Here is a 19323-nt window from a genome sequence, read left to right on the forward strand (position 1 = left end):
GTCACCACGCGCCGAGGCGCCAGCTTGCTTCCTCCCGCTCCTCACCGCCGCTCTAAGGGTGAGTCAGGCTTTCGCCGGTCCCCGGACCTCAGCGTCCGCATTGCTGCTGTGCCTGCTACTGTGCCACTGCAGGCACTCGGCTCTGCCGCCCCGGCCCGGACAGGAACATATAAACTCTATAATAGCTGGCACCCGGCTTCCCTGACTGGCCACAAGTACCCACTATACTTTCCCAGGTACTTCAGGGACACAGTATCCTGCCGGCAACTCACAGCACGGACTCTCATATGCTGAGGCGCCATTTTACCTCCTTGCATCCCTGTGCCACACATTAACCCCTTCACCGCCTCCTGCCAGCAGTGGGGTCACGTCTCTCCTGGCCTTGACTCTAGCACCTGCACATACCGGTGCCCTGGACTCTCAATCCCCTCCCCTCCCCCCTGGTGCTACTTCCATAAGGTCCCACGGACTATTAAAGGGCCAGCAGCTCATTTCTACCTACATGATGGCCACCCCAAAACCGCCTAAAAAAGACAAAAACAAACCCAATGGCGATAATATGGCCGCCTCTATCAGAACCTCGCCAGCGGCTACCAGGTCAGCTGTCCACCGCTCCTCCGGCGGCAGACACTCAGATTCAGACTCTGACGCATCGCTTATGGGATCCTCCTCCCCGCAGGGTGTCCGTGACATGCTCTCCCAACTCCCCACTAAAAATGATCTACAAACTCTCATGAATGAAGTGAAAGATGCATTTAAAGTGGAGATCGCTGCGGTGAGGAAAGATATTCAGCACATTGCACTGAGGGTGGAAACTTTGGAGGAGGACCACGACTCCACCCGTGCCTACATCTCTAACCTACACTCCACTGCCTCAGCTCAAGCCTCTGCCTTAGATGACATGCAGCGCCACATTGAGGATCTGGACAATAGAGGCAGGCGCAACAACATAAGGATACGGGGTCTGCCAGAGGCAACTCAGGACAATGATCTTACATCCACCCTGGAAGGCCTCTTTAATATGTTGCTAGGGGAGCCGCCTACTCATAAAATTAAGTTTGATAGGGCTCATCGTGCCCTAAAGCCGAAGCCTACTTCTGGGGCCCCTAGAGATGTCATCTGCTGCCTCCATGACTACACGCTAAAAGAAAGCATCATGGCCAAAGCCCGCTCGCTTCGGGACCTGGACTTTTATGGAGCCCAAATACAACTCTTTCCAGACCTCTCCTGGATCACCCTCCAGAAGCGCCGGATTCTGAGGCCACTGTTGTCTATTCTTCGAGACCACGACACGTCCTATAGATGGAACTTCCCTTTTGGTCTCACGGCTAGGCGGGACGGACGCTCCGCTGTACTCCGTAATTTAGCTGATTTGCCTGCATTCTGTGAAGCGCTGGATCTGCCAGTCCCGAAAATCACTGACTGGACTGTTGCTCCTCCACCTCCCCCCCCTCCCCCAGTCTGGAGCTCCTCTAGCCAGAAGAGACGCCGCCCCCGTTCGGAGAACCCTCGTTCCCCCCCTGATCCTATGGGCTGAGGAGGCCCTTCCAATGGCTCCGGGGACATATCCCCCTCCTGTTCCTCCCCCCAAGATTGGTAGCTCCATTTGTTGATGTTCTGGGTCTCATCATATTGTTACTTGCTTACGCATTGCTGTGCGGTTCTATACCGCTCACCTCCTATGCCTGTTTCAATGTTCTCTGTTCCCTATTGGTGGCTCCTTCCCCCCTTTTGGGGCTGCCAGTTGGCAACTTTCGAGTTGTCTTGGTATAATCCTTGCCTCGCTGTGGGCCAATTAGGCCTGTGCCTTGGGCCTTGTGCCCTTTTCTCCACTGGATCTTCCGTTTGTTCTATGATGTTTGATGTTCTATGTTTGTCCACCCCGTGTTCTTTCCTTCCCCTCCTCCCTCCTTCTAGGATATTACGCCTGCTGGTGCTGCTTCGAGGACTGCTCCCACCGTGCTGTCAGAATTGGGTGAGTAGCTACTTCAGCATAGTTGCTGCTTTCATCTGTCACAATGATCAAATGTGTGTCCCTTAACGTAAAAGGTCTTAATTCCAATACCAAGAGGCGCCTGCTCCTGAGGGAACTCCGTAACCTCCACGCTGATGTTGCCTTCCTCCAGGAGACACACTTTAATCAGGATGCATCTTTCAGATTTGCCCGTCACTCTTTTCCCATAGCCATTTCCGCCTCTAGAGGCAATAAGACGGCTGGAGTGGCCATACTGTTTTCTCGAACATGTCCTATACAGGTCTCCTCCTCCTTCGCAGACCCGGGGGGGAGATTCGTCATAGTAGATGGGACCCTCCAAGGCCGGCAATTTATCTTCTGCAATGTATATGCCCCCAATCAATCTCAAATACCCTTTCTCCGCAGGGTCCTAAATAGATTGTCAAAGTATCCCCCAGCTCCTAGAATCTTGGGTGGGGATTTTAATCTGCCCTTCTCGGAGCTGATGGACAGACATTCTGTCCACGACCGCCCTGCCCCAGTGGCTCAAGCTAAACTTTCAACCGAGTTCCGCAAGCTCATACGAGCTCATAAGCTGTATGACCTATGGCGACTCGATCACCCCGCGGAGAGAGGGTATACTTTCTTCTCCCACCCCCATAAATTACATTCTCGAATAGATTACTTCTTTGGCAACATACCTACTGTCCGGCTCCTGCAGAGCGCGGCCCTCGACCCTATCTCTTGGTCTGATCATGGCCCTGTGATAGTACAACTTAAGGCCATTTTATCCCCTACCCGGCAGTGCCATTGGCGCCTAAATGACACCTTACTGAAAACCCAGATGACACGTGACTCCATTAAGTTGAGTATCTCTAATTACTTCTTAGAAAATGGGGGCTCGGTCACTTCAGAGGGGGTTCTGTGGGAGGCCCACAAGGCAGTAGTTAGGGGTCATTGTATAGCGGTCAGCTCCCGTCAGAAAAAAGATTCCCTACTAGCGATTCAGAAAGCCAAATCTACCATCGTCTCCCTGGAGCGACTCCTGGCCCGTCGTCGCTCTCTGGGGGTTCTGCGGAGGCTTGTGGCGGCTCGCGACAAACTTAAGGAGCTTTCCTTACATAAAGTGGAGAAGCTCCTTATGTTCTCCAAACAACGTTTCTATGAGAAGGGTAACAAAGCTCACACCCTTTTAGCACGGATGCTTAACGATCGCGCTGCTGCCCAGTCTCCGCAGGTCCTCAGGGACCCCGCGGGGGCCCTACGGTACCATCCCTCTGACATCTCCTCTATCTTCCTACAGTACTATTCTAAACTTTACTCCCTCCCGTCCTCCCTACCCTCGGATCCCGAGGCCCGCACCCGATGTCTCTCGGAGTTCCTTTCAGGGTGCGGTCTTCCGTCTCTGACGGCGGGGGCACTTGAGGAACTAAACGCTCCAATCACGGCAGAGGAACTTGCAGAGGTTCTCAAATCCCTTCCATCGGGGCGGGCCCCTGGACCAGATGGTTTCTCTTACCTCTATTACAAGACCTTCTCTTCAGAACTCTCCCCTAAACTACTTTCACTGTTTAATTCCTTCCTCCAGGGCTCTCCTATCCCTACTTCCATGTCCCATTCTTTCATTACTCTTATCCCCAAACCTGGCAAAGACCCCATGGACTGTGCAAATTACAGGCCCATAGCCCTCCTAAATTCAGATTTCAAAATATTTACTAAACTACTGGCCACTCGATTGGGCTATTGGCTACCCTCCCTCATCAACGCAGATCAGGTGGGTTTTGTTCCGGGGAGACAGGGTGGGGACAACACGAGGAGAGCCATTGATCTTATTGATGTAGTTAACCAACAGGAGGAGAGTGCTCTTGTGTTGAGCTTAGACGCTGAAAAAGCGTTTGACCGCCTTGGGTGGTCCTTTATGTTCGAGACCTTAAAATGCTTTGGCTTCACTGGTGCGTTTATGACAGCGATACGAGCTTTGTACTCAGGACCCACAGCAGCGCTAAAATTCCCCCATGTGCTTTCCGAGACCTTTACTCTCTCGAATGGAACCCGCCAGGGGTGTCCTCTATCTCCCCTACTTTTTGTATTATGTATAGAGCCCCTGGCGGCAGCAATACGAAATTGTCCTGACATTAGAGGAGTCTCGGTTAGAGGGAAAGAATTTAAAATTATGTTGTTTGCAGACGATGTTCTCCTCACCCTGTCCCACCCGCTCACTTCCTTGCCAAATCTTCGCGCCTTATTAAATGACTATGGCCGCCTGTCGGGATATAAAGTTAATACCTCTAAATCAGAAGCTATGCCCTTAAACCTGTCTGGACGTCTGGTCGCACAGCTTAGCTCCAACTTTAAATTCAGATGGACTTCGTCCTCCATAAAATATTTGGGTATTCACCTCACCCCCAACTACTCTTCACTGTACTCGGCTAATTACCCCGCTTTATTTCGGGATGTGCGGGCTCTCATGTCTAAATGGACCACTCACTATATTTCCCTAATTGGTCGGGTGGCGGCCGTGAAAATGACCATCTTGCCAAAACTCCTGTACCATTTTGAAACTCTTCCAGTCCGTATCCCCCTCTGCGAACTTAGAAGTCTCCAAAGAGCCATCTTTAAGTTTATATGGGCTTCTAAGAGGCACCGTATACCCAACTCTGTCATGTTGAGTAGTAAGTCTCAGGGGGGACTGGCGGTCCCAAATCTCCTCCACTACTACTGGGCCTCCCACTTACGCCAAATTCCGGCATGGTCCAGATACCTGGCTTATAAGAAATGGACAGAAATAGAGAAGATATGGCTAGCTCCCTTTCATCCTAATTCCTTCTTATGGCACCCTACCCCACCTAGTTTCTCTCATCTCTCCCTACTGGGCCCTATCCGTTTCACCCTCCATATCTGGTCTACTTGCTATGCCAGGTTTGGGTTAGTCTCCACTGTCTCCCCTCTGAACTCTTTTCTACTTTTCCCTGATTTCCTCCCTGGTCTCCAATCACACACTGTAAGGCTCTGGGGGTCAAAGAATCTCTTTCAATTCGCTGACATTGTCGATCCCCTGACTCGCACGCTCTATCCATTTACTACGCTAATGGACAAACACACCCTTCCATCTTCGGAGAACTTTACCTATCTTCAGCTCCGTCATTTTATGATGTCCCGCCTGGGGGCCCTCACGGTCTCTAAGCCATCGGCTTTCGAGCAGCTAGTTAGAATGGGGACTTCGACCTCGGGTCTCATCTCCGAAATATATCGTATTCTAGGTTCGCCTGCCGGGGGCGACCAGGTGAGACACTCATATATGACAAAGTGGGAGTCGCTATTGGGACGAACGTTGTCCCCGGAGTGTTGGCAGGTCATATGGGACAGAGCTGCCACTTCTTCAATATGTACCACCTATAAAGAGTCCCACTACAAGGTAATGATGTTTTGGTACCATACTCCAGAATTACTTCACAAGCTTAGTGCCTCGGTCTCTCCGCTATGCTGGAGGTGTACCAGAGAGCTGGGCTCCCAGTTTCATATTTTCTGGGAATGCGAGCTTGTAAAGCCCTTCTGGACTGAGGTCTGTGCTATGTCTTCGGCCGTTCTTGGGTTGAATATCCCCTGCGAGCCGAGCCTGTGCTTACTTAATCTATTCCCCAAGACCCTTCGTAAAAAACAAGCCAAGTTATTATTAGTCTTCCTAACAGCCGCAAAGTCCCTACTCGCTAAATTCTGGAAACAAACTTCCCCCCCCCCTATCCAACACTTCCAAGCTAGGATCAGGGAATTACGCTCCCTGGAGCGCCTTACTGCCTCCTTAAATAACAAAGTAGAAGCCTTCGACCTAATATGGGCTCCTTGGGACTCATACAGTTCTCCTTCGGCATCCATCAGCAGTATATCCTAGACCTTCCTCTTTTCCCCTACCTTTCTTGTTCACTGTTCCCCCCCCCCCCCTCCCTGTCAATGTTACGTCCTTGTGTTTTCGTATGTCTTCAAAGGGGCTAGTCTGCTGTGTAGTTCCCCCTCTACATGTTTGAAAATCTGTTGGATACCCGTTGGTGTTATATGTTCCAACCAAACTCCTGATGATCTGTGATGCCATGAAAGAGACGTTCCTCATCCCTAGCCAGGGCTGATGGTTGGTACCTGTTAAGTTCTAATACTGGTATCTGTTATATATTTGGATCCACTACATTCTATTGATGAAAATGTCTGCGAAGTGCCTAGTCTGTCTAACTGTTGGTTTATTTTTGTTTAAAATTCAATAAAAATTTACAATTATAAAAAAAAAAAAAAAAAGAATGTATGGCACTGTGGCAGTCACTGCAAACCTTTCAGTCATCTGATCGCAGCACTGTAAGGACTCACTGATCTTCAGCCGATGGGCCCTAATGCAAACTATGCTTTATTTTTATTACTAGCCTCCTCACATGGGCATGAGGGCCTCTATGGGCCTGAGTCCTAGTGCACCCTTATTTAGGAACAATATAGCATTATTATGTAGGCATTATAGGTCATTTTACGTAGGTGCTTTGTCCCTTGTACATCTATTTCGGACAATGACTTTATAATTTACTTATTATTTTTGGCCTCCATCACATCAATGGTGCCCAAGATTACTCCCATCCATAACATTGTACAGTATATTGAAGTGTTGTATTTCATCCTAACATAGGTCATCTTTATTTTAGCTGAATACCGAAGGCTGTGCCCTGAGGGAGTGGGTTATATCAAGTCCGGCCAAGGAAGCAAAGGTGAGGGGTAGTTTTGGCCTAAATTCTTCTTGGTGTATTGTATTTTTTGGCATTTAAAGGGGTAGTTGACAAAAAAATCTTTTAAATCAACTGGTGCCAGGAATTGCCAGATATTTGTAATGTACTTTTATTTAAAAAAAAACAAAAAAGTCACGTCTTCCAGTACTTATCAGCTGCTATATGTCCTGCAGGAAGTGGTATTCTTTCCAGTCTGGAGAGCCAAAGAGGTTTTCTCTGGGGGATTAGCTACTGCTCTGGACAGTTCATGTCTCAGGCAGAGGTGGCAGCAGAGAGCACTGTGTCAGACTGGAAAGAATACACCTATTACTGCAGGACATACAGCGGCTGATAATTACTGGAAAACTTAAAAAAATTTAATAGAAGTAAATTACAAATCTCTGGCACTAGTTGATTTGAAAGATTTTTTTTGGTAAACTACCCCTTTTACACTCATAGTGCTGAATGCAAAATAACTTTGTAAGTTATTGTAAATTATTGAAATGTTGCAGAGACATATGAAAACTTTTTAATCAGACCCCACCAATCTCTAAAATGAGCCAAGAGAAGAGCACAGCTATGTGCTTCACTCCCCATACAAGACAAGCTCCATTATAAGTCTAGCTTATATGTTATTTGGCCTCTAAACATAGATATTGGTTCTATTTAAGATGTGGATGAATGCAAGCTCTTTGGTCCAGAACTGTGCAAAGGAGGCGTATGTCTTAACAAAGATCCGCTCTTTGCCTGCTACTGTTCTAATGGCTACTACTATGACGTCCATCAGCTGGAGTGTGTAGGTAAGGTTCCTCACCAGGATGAACATAGACGTAAAGATAAGCACAATAGAAAGTCATCTGAGCGACTTATGATGGGAACTAGGAGAAATCTTTTATCCCCCACAGATAATGATGAATGCCAGGAGGAAGAAGTATGTGAGGGAGGGAACTGTATAAATACTGTCGGCTCCTACTTCTGCACATGTAATCCCCCCCTGGTGCTGGATACATCGCTGAGGAGATGCGTCACCAACACAAGCCAGGCTATAGGTGAGTGCATATATATATATATATATATATATATATATACTGTATATATGAGTGTGTATAATACTGGAATGGTGCATTATAGGTACTACAGTAGGCTGTGAGTTCATTAGGTACATGTATTGTATTACTGAATAGAAAATATTCATAGTAATTGTATTTTTCTTCCTTAGAAAACACTATCGCCTTGTGCTGGAGGACAGTTGGAGCAGATCTGGTGTGTAAGCGCCCCCTACTGGACAGACAGACAACATACACAGAATGTTGTTGCCTATATGGGGAGGCTTGGGGCATGAATTGTGCTCTGTGCCCAGCCAGAGACTCAGGTACAGTAGGTGTGAGAATACATCAGAGATAGACGATGAACAACATAAAACAAAGATGGAATTATATACATAATAACTAAACCTTTTTATAAGTCAGAGGACACCAATATACATTACAATAATATGGAGAGGTCTGACAATAGTATGTATGAAAATATTCATGGGAACCTTCATTGGTGAGTCATAGTGTTACTATACGAGTAGTGGGAGATCACCCCTTCAGTCCTTATAGGAGTCATTTATAGACATTGACAAATGTACATCACTAAAAATTCTGTTTGCATGATAAAACCCCTACCGATTTCATTCTCAGATCTGCTGATGTAGCTAAACACAGTATAAACCTTTTATCATAGTGTCATGAAATTTTTATTTATTATTCATTTCAGATGATTTCGAGACTCTCTGCAATGGCCTGAGATCTCCGGGATATCCAGGAAATCCAGGACCCCCTCCTCTCGATCCTTATGAATATGGATCAGAATATGGTCCAGGATATGGAGTCCCATATGGAGCTGATTCTTTTGTTAACCCAGCTCCTGGAATAGTCAGACCTGGATATGAAGCCTACCCTGCACCTCCTGGAATAGGGTTCGGATCCCGTCCACAGCCCCCCTACGGCCCACGAGACTCTGTGTACAGCCTCCCACCATTTGAGTCCCCAGATTTTGATTCTGATGTTTCATATCCGGATACCGATTTAGATGAGGCAAGACCACCTTTCCGAAGGCCAGAGCCTTATGATCCCCGACTTCGACCATCGCCACCACGCACCAGACCCAGAAGTCCCGGCTCCGCTGGGGTTGGATTAGAGGATGGACGAAGGACGCAGCCCTGGAGGCCTGGAAGACTTGATTCAGATGGGCTCTCCAGTTGGAGAGGAGGATTGAGGGAAGCATATGATGGTAATGTACAGCCATTCTTACATGTGCATGCTCATATATGTAGTGCTTTACGTGTGGTTTTATGAGCACATCTTGTTTCCTGCAGATCGATATGAACAGTTTGAAGGGCTTCAGGCTGAAGAGTGTGGGATCCTCAATGGTTGTGAAAATGGTCGATGTATTAGGGTCCCAGAAGGTTATACCTGTGACTGTTATGATGGTTACAGGTTGGATATGACAAGAATGGCGTGCATCGGTAAGATAGAGACCACTGAGATACGTCCAGTGCCTATAATGGTAGATTTGGCCCAATATTAAATTAGTTTGCAGTAGAGGAACACAAGAAGCTTGCCATACACACAGCTGCTGACAGTTACCTCTGGTCGTAACTTATATTACAGAGAACAAAAGGATCCAACATGCCTGACCCATCTCTCGCCCAACATTTACCATACTCATTAAAGGGTTTGCCAATATGTATTTAATGTGTATGGCCAGCTTCAGAGAAGTGCAGAGTTGTCCATGCAATAGGGTTTGTTATACACATGATAGTGGGGATGGGAAAATGTTTAGGGAGACTGCAATGTTTCGGCCTAAAGGCCAGTAGGCCGAAACGTTGCATTTTTTTGTACCCTGATGTGTGAATAAAACACACATATGTCACTGCGGATGATGTTGGAAATCCCTTTTTTCTGAAGTTGAAGGCTCACACCTAGGATTGTGAGCATACCTGCGTGCATCCTACACCCTCTACTATAGCCATCACTGGAGTATCTCCAAGGTGCTGTTGGACTTTTATTTATTTTTTTTGTTAGATAAACCATGTGTCAGGTAGTGAATCTTAGTGGCATACATAGCCAGGCTGCCCATCTGGCAATTCTGGAAAATGCAAGATGAGCTGGTGTGCTATGAACAGCCTGACAGCTGGCTTTCCTCCTTTCCCCCGGCTCAGCACCCTCCCTGCACTTCACAACACAGTAACTCACTGGTCATAGAGGGCTATATAGTTCAGACAGCACTGTGCAGGGGAAGAGCCATTAGATTGGAGTCCTGTATCCAGCCAGCCCAATGCCCACCCTCATCTACAAGTCACCAAAAAGGTCCCACCTCCTCATGGTTTCTGCAGGTCTATCCTTGGAGGAAAATGAGGCTACTTATCAGTACTGGTTCAGGCAGGGGTGACAATCAGAAAAGTAATTTAGCTTAAAACCCAAAGGCTTAATATAAAGGGGGGTTTACAAAGGGGTGAGGCTAAGCAGGAATGCAGCTTAGTGTTGGAATGGAATCATATGTGCATGTGTCCTTCCAGCTTCTACTTGCCAATTATAAGGTTCATTAGTCAACAACAACAAAAGCAGATGAGAATAGCAATGTGTGTGCTGTGTCCTGCTGACTGATATGTGTAGTGAGAGTGCTAGATGTATTGTCCATAGTATATGTCCATTGTATGAGTTAAAGGGGTAGTGCAGCGGTAAACAATTATTCACAGAATAACACACATTACAAAGTTATACAAGTTTGTAATGTATGTTATGTCTGTGAATGGCCCCCTTCCCCGTGTCCCACCACCCCCACCCGTGTACCCGGAAGTGTGTGGTGCATTATACATACCTGATCCGTGTCGCGCATGTCCGCCATCTAGTGCCAAGACGTCATCTTCGGACGGACGGACGGCCGAACCGCTCCGACCGTCCCTAGTGCCGGCCGCCTTCTGCAGTGTCATCAGATGCTCAGCCGCGATTGGCTGAGCATAACTGTGCTTAGCCAATCGCGACTGAGCACAGTTATGACGTGGCAGAGGGGGGGGCGGCATCAGGGACGGCGGCAGCGATTCGGCCGGCCTCCCAAAGATGACGTCTTGGCACTAGATGGCGGACGCGCGCGACACGGATCAGGTATGTATAATGCACCACACTTCCAAGTACACGGGCAGGGGTGGTGGGACACGGGAAGGGGGCGATTCACAGACATAACATACATTACAAAGTTGTATAACTTTGTAATGTGTGTTATTCTGTGAATAATTGTTTACCGCCGCACTACCCCTTTAAATATTTCTAGAATACCAGCCCTTTCTTCGGGGTGCCTTGCTTAGTCTGGCCTCTCCCCATTGACCTGTCTGGCACAGGTGACCCCACCAGGAGAATACTCCCACCAGCTTAGCTCATTGGATCATCAAGGCACGCAAGCTCCCTCACCACGTCAAGGTGAAGGCACCATGAGGGAGCCCCTCCACCCTAACCCGATTACACATCCCAACCCTTAATTTACCTGTCCTTTATTGAAACCTACCAAGCCTCTCCTGTGGCCTTTCACAACCCAGGACCACCTCAACCGCCTAACACAGACCCACCCGACGCCCTTCCCAGCCCGGTACCCGCCCCAACCCCTTTAACGCAGACCCTCTTGGCGCCCTTCCCGTCCATTACCCGCACCAGCCCCTTACTGCGGACCCTCCCTGAGCCCTTGCCAGCCCGGTACCTGCCCCAGCCCCCTAACACGGATCCTCCCTGAGCCCTTCCCAGGGATTTTTCAAGATGTTCAAATATCCAGTCTGTATAGAGCAGCACACTATGCCATTGAGGAGGCTGTAGACAACCCCATATTACTATTTGGGCCAAATTAGAGAGCTATGTATGATCCGAATGGCGGCTATATATAACACTACAGGTTACTGGCTGCTGTTTCTCATAGATGTTCATGGCCGCCATTACTAATGTCACCTGTGTCCTGTACAGATCAGTCTTTTAAGCGTCAACTAGTTACATGGCCCCTAACATGACCAGTCTCCCCCAGTGATCAGTGTCCCTCCCGGCTGTCCTGTGTGCGGTGTACCAGTAATACTTACCTGTAGATGTTCTGGGATGATGTACCGGGGAGCTGTGCCGTCCATCAGGCGTCTGTGACAGGAGAAATGGGCAGAGAATTGCCCCTCAGAAACCACAAGACGACACAAGACTTGGTTACATCTCCACTGACCGTGGCAGTTGGTCGCCAGCCTCACCAGCCAGTTCAAATCATAACAGCCAATGACTTCTTTTTTAATCGAAGTAGCTTTATCAACAACCAGTTGTTTTTACATCGATACAATGTACTGTGCAGCAGCTCCAGCTAAGAAGCAGCCCACCATAAATTATTACTGTTCACTATGTAGTGGTAGTGAACTTAGGCTGGATCTCCACTCCCATTTAAGTAAACAGGATCCAATCAGTGACTGATGACCTACACTGTGCATAGCTTTTCAGCCTATTTTGCCAGGAAAACCTGCTCTCCAATGTCACAGGTGATTTTTTATTCCAATCCGGCCCTGGTGGCGTGAATGTTGCTTTTGCCTAAAGGTGCCCATACACTTTATATTAAAGTCGGTCAAGCGACAGATTCAGCTGACATAAGGGTTATAGGGGCCTCCTGACTCCCCACCGGCAGTTGATGCCTGTGGAGATAGGGGTCGGGTGTGCTAGATTTCGGCCCCCCTGACCCTTTCGTTCTTGAAGGGATAAGCCGTGATAGAGAAGCCTTGCTGTGACTTACCCCTCCCCATAGTGAACACATGAATGTTCGTCCATGCCAATTACAGATGTGTATAGGGAGGCCGGGAGAGATTGCTGTCGCCTGAAAGATCATTTGGTTCAGAGTAACGCATCAACAGCATCACCAGTAGAAATCCTAGAGACTCTACCATATAATAATTACTTTGTGCAATGAGAGTCTACTCCTTGCATTGAAAACCCTCATATGCATCAATGATTCTACATCCTTTCTTTTCCTCTTCCTCTAGATATAAACGAATGCGATGAAGCCGAGGATCTCACTCTGCTGTGTCTGAACGGGCAATGCCGTAACACGGAGGGATCCTATGAGTGCGTCTGTCCCCGTGGTTTCGTCCTGTCTCGACAACACAACTACTGTGTCCCCTCCCAGGAATAAAATTCCCACAATCCATTCCTTGGAGAACCAAAGACTTCCTGTGATGGCTAGTCTATGTCCACGCCATAGCGTGCGGGACGGAGAGGGGGGGGGCTTGCGTGAAATACAGGAGGGAGATATTTATTTTTCTGTATATATTGCCAAATGTTTAATGGTCTCTTTAGTGCAGTCAGTCGTGGGCAACCCCTGAGAGTTTTATATGGTAATAACCTTCATCTGTGTATTATTTTATTTTGGGCATATGAGGCACATTATTTGTATTTGCTTTTTTTTTTGCTTTTTTTTTTTAAAGGACATTGGGAACGGAAGCAACGACTATATTTTATTTTTTATTTTTACGTCAGTAGAAAAGAATCTATAGGGGTGAAATAAGACTCGGAAGCGCCACAATCCATTCAGAAAGGATGGCGAGGGTCCTACCAAACCTTGACTTGTATGTCTGCTGACTAACAAGAAAATGCTAATTCGTCAGCCGATCGTATAATTTGTGTGGTCATTTAAATAGTTTTCATGTGTTGGACATCACTCTGTGTAAAGAGATGATGTGTGGCTGACAATGATAAATTTAAAGCGACTCTGTACACACAATCTGTACCTTCGCCCCCCCCCCCCCAAAAAAAAAAAAAAAAAACCAACCACTTGTACCTTCGGATAGCTGCTTTTAATCCACGATCTGTCCTGGGGTCCGTTCGGCAGGTGATGCAGTTATTGTCCTAAAAAACTTTTAAACTTGCAGCCATGTGGCAAATTGGCATGTCCTAGAGTACCTATACCCTACGCCTGCACCGCCTCTCCATCCCTCCTCCCCGCCCTCTTCACCATTAGGAATGCCCCAGGCAGGATTTCTCCTAATCACCCTTTGCCTGAACAAACCTGAGCCTTAACAATCCAGCACATGTGCAGTGTTCAGACAGGTGATGATTAGGAGAAATCCTGCCTCGGGTCATTCCTAATGATCAGGAGGGCTGGGAGGAGGGACGGAGAGGCGATGCAGGCCTAGGGCACAGACACCCTAGGCCACGCCAGTTTGACATAGGGCTGCAAGTTTAAAAGTTATGTTTTAGGACAATAACTGCATCACCTGCCGAACAGACCCCAGGACAGATCTTGGATAAAAAGCAGCTATCCGACGGGACAAGTGGTTTTGGGGTTGGGGGGTACAGATTGTGGATACAGAGTCGATTTAAAGGGCTGCTCAAAAAATCCAATGGCTGTTCATGTGGCCCAGCTACACAATTGATCGAGCCTTGTGAAGGTTTAGGAAACATGTACCGATCACCGAGATCGGCACTCCTTATCTGCAGTCCATCCATGCATCTTAAAGGTCCTTCAACCTAAATATACCCAGCAATGTTATTGGTGTTGTACCCCATTACAGTAATACCCCCCGAATGTAACAAACTCATAATGGATGAGCTCATCCTTTATTATCAGTGATTGCTTCCATCTCATCCAGTATGCAGCCTCAGGGGTCCTTTGTCCTAGGGATCAGTATGTGTCTCCAGTAATAGCTGCTAACACAAACCTTGCATTGAGATCCACTGGAGTGAACAGGCACTTCGTATGGTGGATCATCACATATTTCTAAGTCTCAGCCTCCCACCGGAGGTTATAGAATCTACATTTTCTTATGTGACACAAATTTTTATTTTCTACACAAATGCGAATTGACTTTTATACACTTTTATAGTCATTGTTTAAAAAAAAACAAATGAAATAAACTATATATGTATATAATAAGAACTTCTCTTCATGTCTGAGTTATTTTGAGGATTTATGAACAATGGTAATGAGAAATAGTCTGTCCCTTAAAGGGGTTCTCCAGAGAAAAGAAAACATTTTTTCAGATGAACTGGTGCAATAAAGTTATACAGATTTGTAAATTACTTCTGTTAAAAAAAACAAAAACAAAGAGAAGAGGATGCCATGAGAGTATCGACCCATGGAGAAATGTGCTCTGCTGGGATGTTGGAGGATATAGAAGAATACTTCTGTGCCTGTGTATTGACACCTGTGCCTGTGTATTGACCTTTACTTTTTAGTTTTCACACCACCTTATGCCCACTAGTGTTTGCCAAACCGTACTAATGGGTGACACAGGCCCCAGACCTTGTTACCTGGGCTGAGCGGAATGCTGAGGGTTCCCTGCTGACATCTGCGCTGTGAGATGGAGTTCATAGACTTACTGCAACTTTGCTCCACATGGATCAGTTCCTAACTCTTTGGCTCTATAGTGGATACTGTCCTGCATTGTGACTTCTCCTTGTCCATGATGTGGGTTGAGGTTATCTTTAGTTGGTCCTCTCCTAAGAGGTTTAACACTGCATAGTGCTTTGTGTGGGTACTTGAGAGAAAGTTGGGGACAGTGTGCTGTCTTCCATCCTACCCATGCAGGGTACTGGCTAAGACTGACTTACGCTTCCTCTTTCCCGTTTGACTCACTTCCTCTACAGCGTGTAGGGTGCGCTGTGATTGGGTGAAAAGAGTGTAATAGAAGAATAGAGAGAAGAGATGATAGGAAAGAAGAAAGCAGAAATCCTACTGGTTCACAGATTCTGGTAAACATAATAACCCTTTGCGATCCTTCAGCTGTGCAGCTTCCATACATCAATACATAATACAGCAACATCTAGTGGTTAACTCTTAATACTACTTTTACCATAAAAAGACCAAAAAGTACAGACTTTGGCGAAGGGTGTATATAATTGCAACACCCCTAGAGGGAAACCAGAGTTTCAGCAGTGAGACCTGTTGTAATCAATAACTTTTGACATGTCTGATGACGTGTCAAAAGTTATTTTTAATGACAGGTAAACTTTAAGGATAATCTCTCCTGACTTGTCTGTATACCCATGACATAACAGTTGTGAAAAAAACATTTCTTAGAACTAGGGATGGTCCGAACCGAGTTCGGTTCGCGTTCGTACGAACCCGAACCCTCGGTAATGATTCCCGCTGTCTGCCCGCTCCCTGGAGGTGGCGGATCCAGCGGGAGGACCGCCTGGAAAACTGGGATACAGCCATAGCCATAGGCTGTATCCCAGTTTTCCAGGCGTTCCTCCCGGAGCGGGCAGACAGCGGGAATCTGCTGCCGAGCGTTTGGGTTCATACGAACCCGAACCTCGGCAGGTTCGGACTATCCCTACTTAGAACCCCTGTGTTGTGTTACTCCTCCTGGACATGTTTTGTTAGATTGACAGCTGGGTTTCTCTATACCTTTTTTAAAAAAATCCAAGCTTATAGTGAATACAGAATAATACCTAAGTATGTATGAAAACTCAGCATGTTATGCCACCAGAGCTCAGAAATAATGGTTCTTTATTATCAGTAAATAGATCAGCTCTGTACAGTACTTTTGTTTTGATGCTGCCAGGGTTTGCTGTGGATGAGACCCACAATTCCTCTACCCTCTCTCAGACATTGCCTTTATGTACAGCTTACAAAATGCTGTAATATCTCATGGTCTTTACTCACAACACAGATCTGCTACTCACTGATTGCTATGCTGTTACCTTACTCAACGGACACTGCATTGTCCAGTATGGGAAACACAATCCTGAACTTTTTGTTGACTCATAAGCCCTTCGGAATAAGTCTCTGCTTGGAAGGCCTCATCAGAAGCCTCGATCACGGATTCTATCACATTAGAGTGTACTATTTTTTTTCCAGCAACAATGGTAATTACCATGGAACCCAACTGACATCAATATAAATCAATAGGGTCTGTCAGGCACCATTGATAATGGATCTGGCAATGCAGTGTGGTGTCCAATAGGCAGCGAAACAACAGCTCAGATGTGACCAGAGCCTAATATAACACTGTAAGTTTTCCTTTGCTCTTAAATATCAGTCCAAGCCTAGACGTATAACAAAGCAGAAGCCAAAAACATCTACTTTGATGGTTTTCAACAAAACATCAGGGATGAGAAGAATCTAAATCCAAGTATCTTCTGGAATTCTAAGACATGCAGCTCCTACTCCTACAGCTGTTCTTTAGTTAAAATAAAATTCATTGTCAATAAAATAAAATTCCACTATCCTTAGATCATCAATCTTGAAACGTGAGACTTTTTTTTTCTGAAAGCCCAATGTTGGCTCCCTAATCGTTCAGGTGCAATAGGAGGCAGTGTGCCAGTGGAAGGGCTAGTCCATCGTAAGCCATCTAAAGAAGATGGACTCCCTCCGGGGCCAGAAGACTCCTGCAAAGGTTGAGGACCATCCACCCTTAGCTTTTGGGAGAGCCTATCCTTCACCTCAGCTGTAACTGTCCACCAAAAAGCTCTGCACAGCCAGAAGGCCATAGTGAGATATAAGTGCGTGCAAAGTGCCATCGTAATGGCCAATTTTCAGATAGGATGGAAAAATTGTTACATGTAAGGGATTGTAGGAGTGTTCACTATCATAATAAAGAAATTGCAAGTTTGTCCTTCACAAACCCCAGCTTTAGAAATTATTACATTTGACAGGTTTTAGTAATAAAAGTTTTTTAAGGCAAATGTTGCTGGAAAACATTACATGTACGCCACCTAGTGGTCCCTTTTTGTACCCAGATTTAGATTACTGTGCACTTTTCCATCAATAAACCTTGACAGCATTATTACAACATGCCCTAAGTGGTTAATTGGTATGGATCCTATCCCTGGCACCCTCAATAATCCTGAGCATGGGGTCCCATATCCTCAGCGGAGACTTAGACACATAACCTGCATTCCACAATTGAAGTTGGAGCCTAAAGCTCTAAATTTCATTATTTCTGATTATGAGTTATTATTCCAAGAGGCGTCTATCAGAGCATAGGAAGATATTACTGCAATATGCCTCCTGCTCCTTCCGTGTGTTCATGATGCTATTCTGTAAACTTTTCTATGTGGATTTTTTCAGACCTTTGTGAGAACAGTCTCTTGTGTACAGTCCTGTAATTGTGCACGTGAGAAGGTATTACTTTACTGGCCATAGTGCAGCCAGGTGTGTGTGTGAAGAGTATTAGAAAGGTAATCCATTATTGTAGCATTACAGTACTCCTGGAAGTTGAGCTTTAGAGTCCTTGAAACACTGGCCCCAGCCTAAACCCCTTGGAGCTACTAGTGTAGTGACCCGGTATGGGCCCCTAAAACTTTATTGCACTTGAGTAAGATAACTCCCTCGGGTTCACACAAGTGGGATGAAGTATCCACGTCAGCTAGTTTTTTCCCAATAGGTGTCACTAAAGTGTCTATTGTTTTCTACGCACGGCTGATCCACTCACAGGTACAGATGCTTTCCTTTCTTCCGCTATCCTATCATCTGCTCTCTCTCTCCTCACACACACAGCCCCACCAATCACAGGCAGGTTTGGACAGACCCTGTAGGAAGGAGTTAGTTCCTGGTGGGAGGAGTCTGTTGTTTGGAGTTAGGGTCCTATTCCACGAAGTGATAATCGGCCGAATCGGGCCGATTATCGCTCCTTGGAATAGAGACAACGATCAGCTGATGCTCGTGTCATCGGCTGATCGTTTATTTAGGTTCAAACCTAAAATCATTGGGCACCGGCCGCGCATCGCTACGTGGAATAGCGATGCGCGGCAGGCGACCGACGATTTCACAAGCACCATGCTTTACCTAAGCATGTTGCAGGGCTTCTCCTGCGCTCCTTCTTCCTCCCAATCCCACACACAGGAGCATCGGTGCGACCTGTCTTAGCTGACAGACCGCTCAGCCAATCACTGGCCAGGACCGCGCCGTGGTCGGTCAGCTTAGACAGGCCGCACTGAAGATGCTGCTGAGCGCGGGAATGGGAGGAAGAAGGAGTGCAGGAGAAGCCCTGCAACATGTTTAGGTAAAGTATGGCATTAAACAAGGGCTGCAAGGACATCCGTAACGATGTCCCTGCAGCGCTCGCTAAACAATTATCGGACTGTGGAATAGGCCCAGTAAACGAGCCCCGATCTAGCAGATCAGCGCTCGTTTATATTATTGATCGGGCCCCCATCAGCCCGTGGAATAGGACCCTAAGTGTGAGATGAAGCACCACAGACAAGTCTCTGCTGAAGTTAGGCCAGGGCCTGGCTTTGGCAAGGTCCTCTGACAGGGACGCAACCAAGCAAGTCATAGATCTTTCTTATGAGCAACACAGCCACGATGCGGTGCTAGACAGTACACTGGGGGAGAGCCCTCACACAAGGATCACCTTGTCCATGCCAGGAACACCAGGGCCATTGCTGAGGGGCTATTCTCTTTCTCAAACATTGCAAGAAACAGGAAGAACATCTTCAAGGAAACACTGCAAGAAGCAGGAGGTACGTCTATAAAATCCCCAGCTGAAGGAGTTTATACAAGGCCCTTATTCTCTCATTCAGTCCAAACACCTGATCTCTACCTCAACTGCAAGATTGTTTTCTTTGTATTGCACTGAACTGTATCCCTGCAAAGTTCTATTGCATTTACCAGTAAACAGTTTTATTTGGATTCTAA

The 19323-nt window shown here is 46.7% G+C and overlaps 1 protein-coding gene across 1 annotated transcript in view; it reads left to right on the top strand.

Annotated features, from left to right (window-relative positions):
* The window catches only part of LTBP4 (latent transforming growth factor beta binding protein 4), a 90433-nt gene extending 76953 nt beyond the window's left edge, over positions 1 to 13480 (top strand). The window contains exons 25-31 of the mRNA XM_069943502.1: positions 6631 to 6693; positions 7362 to 7490; positions 7596 to 7739; positions 7910 to 8062; positions 8452 to 8967; positions 9053 to 9202; positions 12725 to 13480. Coding sequence (XP_069799603.1) covers positions 6631 to 6693; positions 7362 to 7490; positions 7596 to 7739; positions 7910 to 8062; positions 8452 to 8967; positions 9053 to 9202; positions 12725 to 12873 — 1304 coding nt within the window. The 3' untranslated portion in view covers positions 12874 to 13480. The remainder of the gene's footprint in view (positions 1 to 6630; positions 6694 to 7361; positions 7491 to 7595; positions 7740 to 7909; positions 8063 to 8451; positions 8968 to 9052; positions 9203 to 12724) is intronic.
* Positions 13481 to 19323: the final 5843 nt, after the last annotated feature.

This window comes from Dendropsophus ebraccatus, chromosome 10 (genome assembly GCF_027789765.1).
Source record: "Dendropsophus ebraccatus isolate aDenEbr1 chromosome 10, aDenEbr1.pat, whole genome shotgun sequence".
Lineage (NCBI taxonomy): Eukaryota > Metazoa > Chordata > Amphibia > Anura > Hylidae > Dendropsophus > Dendropsophus ebraccatus.